General features: G+C 40.4%; 1 protein-coding gene across 2 annotated transcripts in view; it reads left to right on the top strand.

The window, feature by feature from the left end:
* The first annotated feature begins 400 nt into the window (after positions 1-400).
* CDK14 (cyclin-dependent kinase 14) overlaps positions 401-15,986 on the top strand; it is an 819,631-nt gene continuing 804,045 nt past the window's right edge. Inside the window, exons 1-2 of one of the 2 annotated variants that reach the window (XM_006834307.1) lie at positions 401-701; positions 8,234-8,265. In XM_006834307.1, coding sequence (XP_006834370.1) covers positions 611-701; positions 8,234-8,265 — 123 coding nt within the window. In that variant the 5' untranslated portion in view covers positions 401-610. The remainder of the gene's footprint in view (positions 702-8,233; positions 8,266-15,986) is intronic. The other variant, XM_006834308.1, reaches the window with a different exon arrangement.

Raw genomic sequence — 15,986 nt, 5'->3', positions numbered from 1 at the left:
ACAGCCGAGAACACGGGCTTCGCGCAGGAGCTGAGGCCGCGCTGAGGTCCCATGCCCGGGGCCTGCTGCGAGGGGTCTCCGGGGCAGGGGCGAGAGGGGCTTTGAGGACCGTGGCACGGGGTGGCGATTCAGCGCCACTGTTCTTTCTCCCGAGCGCCTGCAAGTCGGGGCTGAGAACTTCTCCCCGCCCCGCCAGCGCAGGGTGCGCTCCGCGACCCCTGGATACCGCACCTCGTTCTCCGCCCGCCCCGCCTTCGCCTCCGGCCGCGTCGCCCCCCCTGCCGTCTGCCGACCGCGCTTCGCTCTGTTACAAAGGAGGGAAAATGAGCCCAGCGGCGGCGGCGCGGCGCGAGGCCACCACGGAGGCGGCGAGCGCAGCCGCCCCCGGCACCACGTAGAACGCCCCGGCCCGCACGCCCAGTCGGGGCCCAGGCCCGAGTGGAGCCTGGCCGCTGGCCGTTCGCCTCCGAGCCCTGCGCGTCGCCTCCTGGCCCGCGAAGGAGGCGGAGGAGGAGGAGGCGCCGCCTTCCCCGCGCCGCGCGCCCTCGCCGTTGTCTGCGCTCTGCTCTGGACCAGTTTGGGGAAGTTGCCCTGTCCCCGCGTTGCCCAGATGTGTGACCTCATTGAACCGCAGCCGGCGGAGAAGATCGGCAAGATGAAGAAGTTGCGGAGAACTTTGTCGGAGAGTTTCAGCCGCATTGGTGAGTGGCGCGCTGCCCGGGCACCCTGCTCGGCGCCCCGGTCGCCGTCCTCTCTCGGCCCAGTGCCCCGCCGCGCTCCTGGCATAGCAATGCAGCGGTCACCCAGGGCTGGCGTGGGGTGCACTGCGCTGCACACGGGGATAGGAGGGGACAGTGCCCGGGACCTGAGGGAGTTCGGTGAGAGAGCGACACCTCTCTCCTTAGGACCTGGGGGTTCATTTATGGACGATTTCAAGCGTACAGTTTGGGTTCCGCCTTTAAGCCTCTATTGCTTGGACTTTCGCGCCCGCAGGATATTGGTGTTCTGATGCCCGGATCCCGGGGCAGTGATGCTGCCCGGGTTACTTGTTATTTTTTGCAATCAGGGTTTGATACAGAGTGTCAATAATTCAGCTTTGGAAAGCTTTGGAAATTGGTGAAACGTTGTGTTGCGTCTTGGCATTGTCCAGCATATCCAAGCCAAAAGGGAAATGAGACTGATACCTTGGGACCTTTTGTTCAGTACTTTGGGTCATAGACACTGAGATTTGGGTGTGAGTCCCATGGTCTTTGAATCCTTCCGTTACTCCAGAGAAATCCACGCTGTGAAGTTATATGAACGTTTAGCACTAAGTCTCCCAAAGTTCCATTTACTGCAGCTCAGGGGCTATTGTCTTTAAATCAACCAACCCACTAATAAAAACCTACCTAGAAATGTTTCGGACATTTAAGAATAAAACCATGTCACAGGCTATGACAGGGTGACAACAGTGTCACGTGGAATGGTTTGTTAGAGTTCGAGTGTAGGTCATACAAAACCCCTTGTAACAAGAATGGGTGGCTGCCTTCTCTGCTGTCATACTTTCCTTTATACAGGTAATTGTACTCAGCAAGAAAATCATAGGAACTGGAAAAATAACCCCTTAGAGACTCAAGAAACCATCTATCCTTTGTTTCCCTTGTTTAACATACATCCATGTTAATGAAGGTGTTAATGGAAATTAAGCATACATGTGTACAATACATTAAAAAGAAAATAAAATCCTGGACTGTTAAAAGTGCACATAAATCTGACAGTCATCCTTTCATCCATTCCTTTAAAAATCATTGTATAAGTGCATCATTAAGCTATGTAAACTTTCACCACGTGACACAAAGCAGGGATCAAAATTTAGCTGAGCTTTCTTTGTTGTCTTTAAAATTTTTGCATTGACAAAATCTTTTCCAAACTGACTGCAAAGTTATGCTGTGCAACCGATACTGGTTTTATTTATTGCATGTATTGGATATTTGCAGTTGCACTATTCAGAGTTAGGAATACATATGGGGAGTCTTACATTCACATGAAGTTTGCAGCCAAGAAGTGTGAGAGAGTGAGGTGTTGAGTTGGTGTGCATTATTAACTAGGGTGTTTTAGCCTCCAACCCAGTTATCACAAATGCAGGTTCTGGAGTCCATTAAAGTCTTGTTCTAAAACACATTCACTGTATATTTACTAATGCTAATGACTCTGTTGGAGCCCTTCCAGTTCTGTACTAAATAATTCATTACAACTGAGTCTCACTAAGAAACCAAGGACATTAATATAAAAATTCCTTATGTTTAAATAATTTCAAAGTTTTGATCGACGATCAGAAAATTTGGATTAGCTACAGTGTTGGCAAATGGAGTATTATGGTTAATTGGATTTTCTAGTTTACTGAGATTTAGTGATGTGAAATTCCTTTTGATTCCAGCTCTTGTTTAAAATGTCTTCTAAGATCTCCTAGTAGATTTTACTTCCTATCTTTAGGAAGCAGAGTACAGTGCAGTGAATATAACTGATTATTTCTTGTATTGATGGAGGTTCAGTAAGAAACTGCAGTGGTGAATTATAGAATTCAGTAATGATTCTGAATAGCAAATGTCATTGTAGAATACTATAAAAGAAGATGAAATTTTAAGTGATTATGCCTCTGTACCAAGCTCAAGACATCAGAAATTATATTACAAGAAAATAAATCTTTGTTATCTACTTATTTTCTTGATATTTTATATTATATTTATAAAATGAAAAGCAGTGAAGTCATTCTCAGTATTTCAGGATTTTAAGGCAGTGGAGGCTGTTGGATTGAAGCTTTACCTATGGAATTATATAGTTAGAGCATGGTTGAAGAGTACCTACTGTGTGTGAGTCCTGGTGTGCGCTACGGGTTAAAGGTCAGTTTGAACTACAAGGTCAGTGGTTCAAGCTTACCAGCCGCACCCCGGAGACCCTATACAGGGTCATTATCAGTTGGAACTGACTCGATGGCACTTAACAACAATTGTGTGTGAAGATTGGGGATTTTAGGTGTTGCCACTCTTAACTGAATGAACTTGGACAAGTCCCTCAACTTCTTGGAGCTTCAGTTTTTCATGTACAATTCAGGTTTTTGTTGGTACATAGGGAAATAACACATAACAATGTCCTTTTGGTATTTACTAAGGATTTGATAAGTCTTCACAGTATATTATCATTATTAGCAATTACATCATACTGAGACAGGTGGTTTTAAAAGTTGGAAACAAGAGTATAGCCAACCTGAAAATAGGATTTGAGCCCTGTTTTCCTTGCTTGTTTTTGTCTAGGTAGCTGGCAGAATTTCCTTAAACTTCAGAGTCCGCTGTAAATATTCATAAGGTTGTTCTGAAGATTAAACCAGATAAGATGCATAAAATATCTAGTGCAATATCTATCACATGGTGACGATCAATACTGGATCTTCCAATTTCTCCATATGTATCCTGTGTCTTCCCTTTCTCTTCATTGGCACTTCATGGGGAGCTAGATCACAGAGTGAATGTTCTATTCCTGTGGCATAGTCTAACATCTCAAGGCTCTCATTGACTTCAAGCAGTCTAAGATGGTTATTGAAATAAACATACTGCTTTGTTTTGCATTTTTGTGTGTTTCAAGTGTAGCATGTCATGTGGTGATGTGTAGAGTATTACTGTGTAGCCATAAGAAATTACATACATTTCTCTACAGAAAATGGTGACAATGTTTGGAAAATATGTACTCAATTAATATTTATTAATAATATTTCTAAATAGGAGATGATGTATACATGCTAAAGATTAATGTGGTCAAAATGGAAATATCTTGTTGATTCACACCCCAAATACAGCTGATCTGAGATTGTTGTTGTTGTTGTTGTTGTTAAGTGCCATCAAGTCGGTTCTGACCCAGAGCGACCCTGTATAGGGTTTCCAAGGAGTGGCTGGTGGTGAGCTTGAACCGCCTGCCTTGAGGATCAAACCAAGCTTACAGTTCAGCGCATTAACTCACAGCGCCACACTACATTATAAAAGGACTAATAAAACACACTGGCTTCCAAACCACAGCATTCTAATTTATAACATCTGACAGGGAGTAACTATAATACAACTATGGTTCTTTTATAAGACTGGTGTAATTGAAATTTAAAGTCACCCATCGATTTCAGTGGTGAGTATTTATGGTTTTCTGCTAAATAATGTCAGTCTGGTCACTTATTTAGCAATGACTATGCACCAGGCTGCAAAGCCATTTGAACGGCAAGGTCGGTGGTTCAAGCTCACTAGCTGCTCCTTGGAAACCCTATACAGGGTCGCTATGGGTTGGAACCGACTCGCCAGCACTTAACAACAACAACGATAGTTGTCTCACATATGTTTGTTTTATTTTTTCTTTTTTCCCCCTTGTTTCTTTTTCATGTGTGAAAGATAGTTTAGGAAGAGAAAAGCTTTTTGTCATATCTGGTGTATGACTAGGGTCAAACTGACATTTCTTCATATTCCTATGAATGCATTAAGAATTATCTCCTGGAAAAAAGAACATTTATACTCTGATATTTGAGACGAACCGTATACATATCGTAGTTTGTAAGAGAATTTAATAAAAGGAAGAGGAGGGAGGTTATGCTTAGACTGATTTTTTTCTTGTTGCCTTGTGCTACAAGTGTGTAATTCTAGATTCTGGTTGTCAGATAGTGAATTCTTTCTGTTAGAAATGAGAAATGCAAAGTGTAAGAGTTATAGGTGGTTCACTTATAAAGTTGAACTGTTGTTCCAAATCCTTACTCAGTGCACTCCCAAAGGATTTTACTTTGAAATAGAACTTATATCTGTCATCCATTTTTAGGAGAGAACAGTGCATGGTTTTCATATGCTAAAACGTTAATGTGTCTCAAATATGTAAGATGATGTTCTTTGACTGACCACTTAGGTAAACCCCAGCAGTTGATTTCCACTCACCTCTTATGCACCACATGTTGTGCTGGCACTCGGATACCATGACTAATGAAACTATTCCCTGATATTCAGGACTGTAGAGAAAGGCACAAGAATGAGCAATGACAGTACAGAGTTTTAAATTCTGCCATGGAGTCTGGAATCCCGGCGTGGCACTGTAGGATAAGCACTGGACTGCTGACTGCAAGGTTGGCAGTTCAGACCCACCAGGTGCTTCTCAGAAACCTTTGAGTCTGAACTGACTTGACGACACTTAACAACCACACTGGAAGTTAATGCAGTTTGCTGTTGGCAAATGTAGGGGATGCATTGCTCTCCCTCTCACCAGACTACTTCATGTTGTTGTTACTGCTAAGTGCCATCAAGTTGGTTCCAAGTCATAGCGACCCTATATAGGGTTTCCGAGGAGTGGTTGGTGAGTTTGAACTGTTGACCTTGTGGTTCAAACTGGCCTTGCAGTCCAGTACTTTATCCCACAGTGCCATTCCAGGACTCCTTAATAGAATATCTGATTACCATAAATGGTTTAATTTATTCTCTCTTTGTTAATCCAGAATCATATAATATACTTGTTATTCCATGATGTCATTGAAGACAACTGTGGGTTTATATTTACATGAATGATTAATGACTCTCAAGGGATGTAATCAATAACTAGATGTTGTGTGCTTGTTTAGGCTGGAATTTATTCATCAGTGATCTGATAAATATCTGACAAGTACACTTTTAATTGGTCTTTGTTGTCAGTATTAACTGCTGGTCAGGGCAAGAATTCAGCCTTTAGGAGAAATCAATCTAGAAAGGAAGAGCCAACTTAGAAATGGAGAGTTTCAATGAAGCTAAACTTCTTGATCATAAAATGGTCACTGGTGTGTTATTCTGAGTTTGCGAACAGTATGCAGGGGACAAAATCTGGCTTTCTAATCCTCACATTTTAGAAAATGCACCTGCAATTTCCTCTTTTATTTTCTCTCCCTCTTTCCACCTTCTGACATACCTCTTTATCCAGAATGTTTGGGGAATTAATAGGATGTAGGGGGCTCTGGTAGTGTAGTGGTTACGAATTGGGCTGCGAATCTCACAGTCAGCAGTTCGAAACTGTCAGCTGTTCCACGGGAGAAAGATGAGGCTTTCTGCTCCCGTAAGGATTTACAGCCTCAGAAACCCTGTACAGGGTCATTATGAGTCAGAGCAGACTCCACGGCACTCAACAACAACAACAACAACAACAACAACAAGGGGACTAGAGGAGTCCCTAGGTAGTGCAAATGGCTAGCATGCTTGGCTGCTGACCAAATTGTTGGTGGTTTGGGTCTGCCAAAAGGTGTCTCAGAAGAAATGCGTAGTAATTAACTTCTGAAAAATCAGCCATTGAAAATCCTGTGGAACACAGTTCTACTCTGACACACATTGGTCACCATGAATCAGAAACGATTTGATGGTAACTGGTAGGTAAGGAGCTGGAAGGAAACAGTTCGTTCTGGGTTTTGATGACATTACAGCTTTCTGCTCTCACCATCTATCAACTTGAGGGCTTTCATGCCATGTTCGCAATTCCCCAAGGGAGCATATCAGCTGTCATTCTTAATGGAATGTTTTACATAACTAAATTTACATGACTAAATTTCTAGATCGTCTATTATGTCCGGAATAATGAAAATATATCTAGAAGTTTGTGCTATGATTTATAATCTTTGCATTTTGTCTGGCAATTACATAATGTGTATTTCATTAGTCTTTGTTAAGTGAACCAGGTATGAGGCTGTATAATAATTTGCTTATATGGAATCTTGCATTTGAAAAAAATGAGCTAGTCACTTCTTATTAAATTTTTTTTTTCAGAGGGGTAACTTGTCTATACTTACGTAGGTCACTAATGTTTTATGAAGGTATTATTAATAAAGTATACTCATTAAAGGACACACTTGGGTGAGGGATTGTGGAATATAGCTCAGTGACATTGTTGACTGAATTTAAAGAAAGCCTTCTAGATCAGAAGCTTTAAATTCTTGTGAACATGTAGCCATTAGAAGTCATATAAAGTCTTAGATCTTATTGTAAAAATGGACTGTCTTTTCATTTTCTACTCAGAAGAAAGTGCTCTCTGATGAGGGAAGTGGAGAAACCTATTATCGATCAGCTTGTTAACCAGAAGGGAAAGACTAAGTATTCAACTTTTGGGAACATTTTATCTCCCTCACCTTACTCTCACCCCTTTAGATCACAGCCATGACCGTATTTTTCTTGATTTCTTTAAAATGACAGATTTATAGTATACAGCAAAGAGAACGTTTTCAAGATTGCTCATGAGCCACTGAAAGCCTTTGGAAGCCCCAGTCTAGAAAGCTGTGAGGGACAGTTCTATACTCTGTCCTATTGGGTCCTTATGAGTTGGAATCAACTAGATGGCATACTGCCTCCACTGTCACCAGCACTACAATATGGTTTCTGGTGAATCATATATTGTTATAAAATCTGTCATGTTGAGAACATTGTTTGAAGTATGTCTTTTACTCAGCAATCTTTATTTTGCACACCTGTTCTTATACCTGCACTTGGGTTAGTATGAAAATGTCAGTTAGGGAGTCTTGGTGTGACACTCGCTGTAGGATAAGCATTGGACCACAAAGTTGTTTTGAACCCCAAGGTTGGTGGTTCAAACGTAATAGCCGTTCCTTGGAAATCCTATAGGAGGTTGTTATGGCACTTAACAACAGCGTAGAGTGGGTGTCATCTCAACTATTGGTCTGCGAGATTCATATAACACCCTGATTACTGTTGTTGTTAAGTGCTGTAGAGTTGGTTCTGACTCATAGTAACCCTGAATAGGGTTTCCGAGAAGCGGCTAGTAGGTTTGAACTGCCAACCTTGGGGTTAGTAATCCAGTGCTTATGCTTCAGCACCACACTGGGACTCCACACCCATGATTATATGTGCCCATAAACCAGAAGTCGAAGGGAGATTTCTTTAAAAATTGCTTTGTGATTCTCTTAAACTTTCATTAAAACATTTTCCTATTGAAAAAGAGTTGAAGAAAGGTATGCATATTGTTCTTCCATACTTGTGAGATGGTTCCATTTACATATTTATGAAAAGTGTTTCACAAAGATGCATGCTGTGCAATTCTCTGTCTTATTTGCGGTTCTTGTATTTGTATCATAATATTGTTATTCAGGTTGGGGCACAATTTTGCTTTCTGAAATGAAAACACCATATTGCTTTGTTTTCTAGGACTTAGATACTCTGACCTTTGTCAGATGTTTCATGGTAACTGTTTCCTTTCTCTTTTTATTTTATAGCTTTGAAGAAAGACGACACCACCTTTGATGAGGTAGGTTAAATTTCTTTATCTAATGTTGGGTGTATTTAATTACTGCCAGGTAAAGTCAATAGGTGCCAACTTCACACTTAGAAACAGACAAAAAGAAGTGTTTTTTTTTTTTTTAAACTAGAGAGACATCTGTCCCCCCCCCCTTTTTCATTTCAAACTTTCAAATTTTTAAAAATAATATTACAAATGAATTCTGATAGCAATCAACAGAAATGTCTCTTTAAATTAACCAAATTAAGAGACCCATGTAGGACTTTCGTGTTGCTGCTTCTTCATGGTCTTAGTGCTGGAGATATCCAAGCTGATATCCATGTTTTGGGCAAGTCTGGAGCTGTTGGTAAGTTGGATACGAAGTCTCCCATGCAGACCTCAGCTGAATGAGGGCATGATGCTGTGTTGACGCCACACATTGTCTGTCTGTCTCCCAAAGGAGGAGTTCACTTTTCCTGTCCCAGTTTTCCTGTTCTTTGCATATCAGATCTCTCTATCTACTTGCTACAAAGTAACAAAAAAGCCTGTCAAGTACGGAGAGGGTTCATATGTAATTAATAGCATGCTGAACATTAAAAAAAAAAAAAAGTACTCTTTCCTGTGTGTGTGTTTTGTAGTATAAGTGGGAGTCACTAGAAGAATAGCTCTCTGTGTGTTTACAAAATGTTCCAAGAATAATGGAGAGTGAAGTATTCATTGTAACCATTCAAAGCCATAGTAATTGATCTCTTATATGCACAAGGGCCATATGTGTACTATGGGTTTAGATATGAACACAGATGTATCTATACAATGTATTTACCCTGCAGTCTAAATAAAAACATAAGCTAGTTCGTCTGTGGCTGTTTCATTTGTACTAACAGTTGCAGATTTTATGTCATATGCTACTGGTTCTCTCTCTGCTGTGGCGTTGTAGTGAGGGGAGGGCATTTGTGCTCATGGAAAGTCCTCTTGGCCATGTGACTTTCTGGCCAATGGTGTGTAGCTGGACCACTCAGGGAGAACCTGCACCAGGCTGCGATTTCTGGATGGGACCAGCGTCATTTGGCTTTCATGGTCTGCTGCACCTGTTCTTTTTTTTCAGGTCTGAGCTGTGTGTCCCTGGATTCCAAACCAAGACCCCCTGCCAGCATTACACGAGTAGCCTCTAAAACTTCAGTTATTCTAGACCTGAGACAATAGAGAATTTTTCCTTCCACATTTGTAGGAGGTAATAATGGTGTTTTCCTCCAAACCTGTATTTCTGGAATTTCTGCAGTGTTGTTACTGCGATGTTTTCCGGAGAGCTTTTTCCTTTCTTCTCAGGAGAAATCAATACGAGGATATTAGGTACCTTTTCTCTCTTTATAAAGAAAGTTCTCCTCTTTAATTACCAAGGTTACTTAAGCTTACATTAAAAAAAGAAAAAGAGGGAAAAAGAGAAAGAAAAATCTCCCTAAATCTGTTCTCCATATACACCAGATACAACCAATGTTTCTTTCATGTTTTGAAAAACATAGTTCATATATTGTTTCCTGTTTACATATATATATATATATGTATATATATCATGATACTTTACTATGATATTTATAAATTCCTCTGAAACATCATTGAAATATTTAAAAACCTCTTTTCTTGCTTAAACACCATTGTGAATGATTGTATGTTGTTTTGTTACTTGGCTGTACCATTAATTTTAAATATATCTGAGCCTGGAAGCCCTCCCTTGAGATCTATGAAAAGTCAAGAGACCACCCTTAGCTTCTACAGAGTGTTTTCCTTACTTTGAATCACAAGAGATTTTTAAATACAGGAAGTCTTGATTTACAACATACTTAAATTGAGAAGAACTACTCTTATAAGCATCTTCTTGTGTGTGTGCATCTTATTGTTAGTAGTATGTACTACATACAATGATGTAGTCTGTAATTTGCTGATGGTTTTTATTCTTAGATGTTTATTTGCATAATATATGTTCAGTGTAGTGATTTATTGTTTAAAATAGTGCTGTATATCAGGCCATAATGATAATAATGAAAACTAAAACAATGAGGTATTCAATTTATGTCAGAGCTGACTTATGATGGAGTCCTTGGAGCAGAACCCCATTGTTAAGCTGGGGATTATCTATACCTCATATCAGTGAATCACCAAATGCTAGATCTGGAAGAGACTGTGGACATCATATGGATCACTCCATCCTTTCACAGATGAAGAAATTGAAGTCCAGGGGGGCAGATAATTTGCAGTTAATTGAGCCGACTCAGTGCCAGAAGTCTGGGAGGAAGTAATAGAGAAGTCATACTTGGGTGTAAACCCTAACTTGAACACCTGCTAATTGGGCAATTGACTTACTCTTGCTCTGTGTTTTGTAAAACAGAAATCATAATAGTATCTCCCTCCTAAGGTAGTTGTGAGAAGTAAATGAGATAATATGTATAAAGATTTCAAAAGTGTGACTGGCATGTAGCAGATATCTTGTTAATAGCCATTTTCATTATCATCATCAGCATACTTTTATCACGACATCCACCTTCAGTAGTAGAGGATGGAAGGCTTCAATTTAGAATGAAGAATTAACGTTATAAGCTGAGATCATTGCAGAATTTCCTCTGGAATTCCATACAAGTCTTTGTACAATGATTTGTGTATTAAAACTGTTAAAAAAATTTTAATTCCACCAGTTTTTAGAATCCTTGAGGAGATGACTATATTCTTCTTTGTCATAACTGGGTGTCTTACACATATTTATCATATTAAATAGTCAAAATATCTGTCGCAAATGAGTAAATATCTGTCTCAGCTGAGTGGAGAGAGTAATGGAGCAGGTGTTAGACAATGAAAATTATCATTTGCCACTTCCTAGATATTTGGGCAAGTCGTTTAACTTACCTAGGCCTCAGATATCTCATTTGTAAAATAAATCAGATAGATTATAATGTTCAAGTTGCTTTATTGCTCTACATGTAGATTCTGACCAACATAATAATGAAAATCAGGAAACATCACCAGATTAGTGATTATAAAGAAAGAAAGAAACTGAGTTCTTCCGTGATCATCTTCAAATCAGAGTGCTAGGAGGTTTCTTGAACTCTTGATCTTCCAGGTTTCCTCTTCTGGAGTTCGAGGAATCTACAGTTCATTGGAATTCAATTCAGATCTGAGTCTTGAAACTTGGGGGCTAGGCCAGCTTCTTAGATCTGTAGTTAGGTGTGGTGATTTACGAGCTGTAGGACTCCTTATCTCTAGGAGTGTCCTTCTCCAGAGGGTGCTGGAATTTAGTAGCTACTCCATGATCTTTGCACTGGATTCTTCTAGGGTGTGCTATTTGATCTTGAACAGAGGTTAAAAGAAATAGAGGCCTTTTTGATAGATACATTTGCTTGTTCTTGTTGTTGTTAAGTGCCGTCAAGTCAGTTCCAACACATAGTGACCCCTGTATAGGTTTTCCAAGGTGCTGGTGAGCTTGAACCTCCAACTTTGCGGTTCAATCCTGTAGTGCAGTCTAGTGCATTAACCCACAGCACCACACCAGGACGCCACACATTCACTGATTTGTTCTCAAACAGACTGAAATGCCATGACTTATACTTTTCAGACGAGGCTGGAATTATATTCTGGAACTATGTGCTAATGCTTGTTATATAGAGAGAATGAGGCATGTTAGAAGTTAAGTATTGAGGGTTTCAGATATTTACAGTGACAAGCAAACTATACGGATTTTTGTAGAAGTCTATCATATTTGGAGAGAAGAGGTTCTCTTTGTAGTGTATCAGTCATTTTGTGTTCAGTGTTTTTAATCTACACTATTGGAATTGGATGAACCTGTGTGGCTCTGTAGGCAAAGCATTGGACTGTTAACCGTAAGGCCGGTGGTCCAAGCCCACCTATATAGAAACCTGTTGAACCCTGTGCAGAGTCAGTGTGAGTTGAAACTGACTTGCTGGCACTTAGCAACAACAACATCATCACTTATAAAGTTATCCCAAGTAAGATCTTCCTGTTTTATTTTTTACTTTTTTCATAAAACTACTTGATCTTTGAATCTCTAGGTTTGGTACAGTACTTGGCTGAAATGAGAACTAAATAAATAGTTGGATAAACGAATGGTTTAGGCAGAATGAAGGGAGCACAGTGGTTCCATATGATAAGCACTGGGCTGCAAGCCGCAGGCCTGTGGTTTGAGTGCGCCAGCCGTTCTGTAGGAGAGCTTTCTGCTATGAGTTGGAACGACTAGATGGCACTTAACAACAATAAGGCTGAAAGGTGAAAGAAGATTGTTTTGCTGTGTAATAGTGTTTAGTGGACACAGTGTTTTTGGTGGCATTGTGATGGCGGTCTGCAGAAAGTGTGAACTTCATATCTGTGATACTATTGCAGAATTTTCCAAATATCTGTTTTGTTGTTAGGTGCCATGGATCGGTACCAGCTCATAGCCACCCTATGCACAACAGAACGAAACACTGCCTGATCCTGGGCCAACCTCACTACTTACTGTTTTGCCACGCTTGAGCCCATTGATGCTGCCACTTTGCCAGTCCATCTCGCTGGGGGTCTTCCTGTTTTTCTCTGCCCCTCCACCTTACCAAATATAATATCCTTCTCCAGCAACTGGTCCCTCCTGACAATATGTCCGAAGTATGAGAGATGAAGTTTGGCCATCCTGGCCTCCAGGGAGCACTCTGACTGCACTTCCTCCAACACAGATGTGTTGATTTTTTTGCCAGCTCATGGCACTTTCAATATTCTCTTCCAACACCATAACTCAAAAGCATCAATTCTTCTATGGTCTTTCTTCCTTATTCACTGCCCAGCTTTTTTATGCATATGAGGTTATTGAAAATACCATGGCTTGGGTCAGGTGCACCTTAGTCCTCAAGCTGACATCTTTGTTCTTCAGCACTTAAAAAAGGTCTTATGCAGCAAATTTGCCTAATGCAATGTGTCATTTGAGTTCTTGACTGCTGCTTCCATGAGTGTTGATAGTTGATCCAAGAAGAATGAAGTCCTTGACAACTTCAATCTTTTCTCCGTTGATAAGAATGTTGTTTATTGGTCCAGTGGTGAGGATTTTTGTTTTCTTTACTTTGAGGTGCAATCCATACTGAAGGCTGTACTCTTTGATCTTCATCAGTAAATATTTTAAGTCTTCACTTTCAGCTATCAAGGTTGTATCATTTGCATATCACAGGTTGTTAATGAGTCTTCCTTCAATCTTGATGCCACGTTTTTCTTCATAGAACTGAGCTTCTCGTGTTATTTGCTCAGCATACAGGTTGAAAGAATACAACCCTGTTGCATACCTGTCTCAGGTTTAAGCCATTCAGTGTTCCCGTGTTCTGTTCGAACATCTGCCTCTTGGTCCGTGTACAGTTTCCTCATTAGCACAAGTAAGTGTTCAGGAATACTCATACTTCGCCATGTTGTCCATAGCTTGTCATGATCCACACAATTGAAAACCTTTGCATAGTCAGTAAAGCACAGGTACACATCTTTCTGATATTCTCTGCTTTCAGCCAAGATCCATTGGACATCAGAAATGATATCCCTTGTTCCACGGCCTCTTCTGAATCTGGCTTGAACCTCTGGAAGTTCTCTGCCAGTGTAGAGACAAATATCTGTTTAGTTCCTAATGAATATCCAGAACATGTCCCTTGAGTGGTCACTCTCTTCCTGGGATAATGATTTCATAAGCAGTTGTTGTTATGTGCATGCCATTGATTCAATTCCAACTCATAGCGACTCTGTAATGGGTTTCTGAGTAACATCTGCTGGGTTTGATCTGCTGACATTGTGGTTCATAGTCCAGTGCTGATCCTACAGCGCTACATCAGGAGTCCTTCATATGCAGTAGGACTTCAGGTAAATTTTTCAATTATATATTTTTTTACCTAATGATTTGTTTTGAAATTACAAAGGTACCTAAAATATAATGTGGTAGAAAACAATTAATATCCACCAACGTAATTATCATAACTAAAAAAATGTGAACTCTGAAAGTAGAAAGCACAAATGAAGTATAAATATACATATATAGAATTAGATGGAAATGTCTAAAGCAACAGCAATTCATGGATTGTCTTTATACATAAATTAGAAGCTTCAATTGTAGTTTGAGCACAGAAGAGTTGCCAGAACAAAGTGCTTGACTGTGTTTGAGTCTTTGATGAGAAATGCAAAAAATTTAAGGATTGAGATAAATCTTTGAAATGATTTGCTCATAGTGTGTAATCCAGATAGGCAAGCATTTAATCTGGGGGTGTGGCTGGGGAAGAGGGGGTTGATTATTCATTAGTTTTCCAATTATTTTCTGCACTAGTTAATTATTTCACGTTTGAACCAGTATGTATTTTGGCATTTTCTAGCTTTACCTTTTTAATTCTAGAAAAAAATGAGTGTACATAGATTCTTTTAAGTTTTTACATTTGATCACTGAGTGTTGTTGTTGTGTTGAATTGGTTCTGACTCATAGTGACCCTGTTCAGGCTATTGAGGACTGGCTGGTGGGATTGAACTGCCAACTTTGTGGTTCATAGTCCGGTGCTGATCCAACATCACCACAGCAGGAGTTTTGCAAAATGCTCTGAGTACTCGTACATTTTTGCAGGTTAACTTGCTTGCTGTGTGCTTCCTAATGCTGTGAGGGAGATGAGACAGTGTACATACATTAACTTCAGTTTCTAGTCCCTGTCCCTCTGTGATTGTATATAAAATTATAGCTATAATGACCAAGATGATAAAGGCAGCATCGATTAGTATGAAAACCAGAGTCTAGGGGTTAGGTACAGAAACACTACTGTTCTTTCTCTCATGTTCACTGAGGGGAGTAGAAGTGTGGCAGCAGAGCCAGTCTTCCTCCATCATCTTGGGTGGCCCCAGTGCTCATGGGAATAATGTGTACACGGAGAACTAGCATCAGAGTTCCCTGACTTCCTTATCTCCTACTGGCTCCATCCACATCTATTTTCTGCAGGAACTAGATGGATCATTTCACTGAGTCTGTCTCAAACTTCAAATATTAAATCCTGGTAACAATTTTTACCTTTATTTTTTGCTTTCTCCCTCCTTATTTATTCCCTATATCTCTGCTGGCTTCTAGTTTCTAGAGTCCTCCTCTGCCTGAGCCATCCCATTCTCCCAACCCATAGGACTTCCTCCCTTTCTTTGTTTCTTTCTCTGTTCACTCATGGTCCATCACTCTCTTGTCAGTACCCTGTGTGGCCTTATCCCCTTGTACTTCTCCTGTAATCTACTTGATTTTGACCTGGCACCTTCTCTCTCATATAGCAGCTGCCAAGAGCTGCTTGAAAAAAATCGCTCTATAAGTAAATTGATCATTGCTAGCCTTAGCTGGACCCCAGGGCAACTGTACAACCACTCACTATGTCGCTGGGTCTGTTTCCTGCTGAAATCTTTCCCGCCCGTCAAACCAGCCACCTGCCTGCCTTGTGTCCCTCTGACTTCTTGTGTATCTTAACACTATTAGGCAGCAAGTTTCTGTCAACACCCTGAACTTCATTTGCTCATAACTTATTTTATTCCTTTTTCTCTAATCTCTGAGGCAAGTTTCTTCTGACCTCCCAGGTCCTTCCCTTCTCTTCTACTCCAGAAGCCTGTGTAATTAATTAAATCTTGCCTTCCTTTTTTTTATCTTTTTCACTTGTCAGGGTTTTTAGCCCTAAGATTTGAATATGCTCATATCATCCCCATCCTAACCAAAACCGTCTTATCTTTTGCTATCTTTTTTT

This window comes from Chrysochloris asiatica, unplaced genomic scaffold, assembly GCF_000296735.1.
Source record: "Chrysochloris asiatica unplaced genomic scaffold, ChrAsi1.0 scaffold00010, whole genome shotgun sequence".
Classification (NCBI taxonomy): Eukaryota; Metazoa; Chordata; class Mammalia; order Afrosoricida; family Chrysochloridae; genus Chrysochloris; species Chrysochloris asiatica.
Note: the sequence above shows the minus strand (reverse complement) of the source record. Positions and strands in the feature narration are given on the sequence as shown.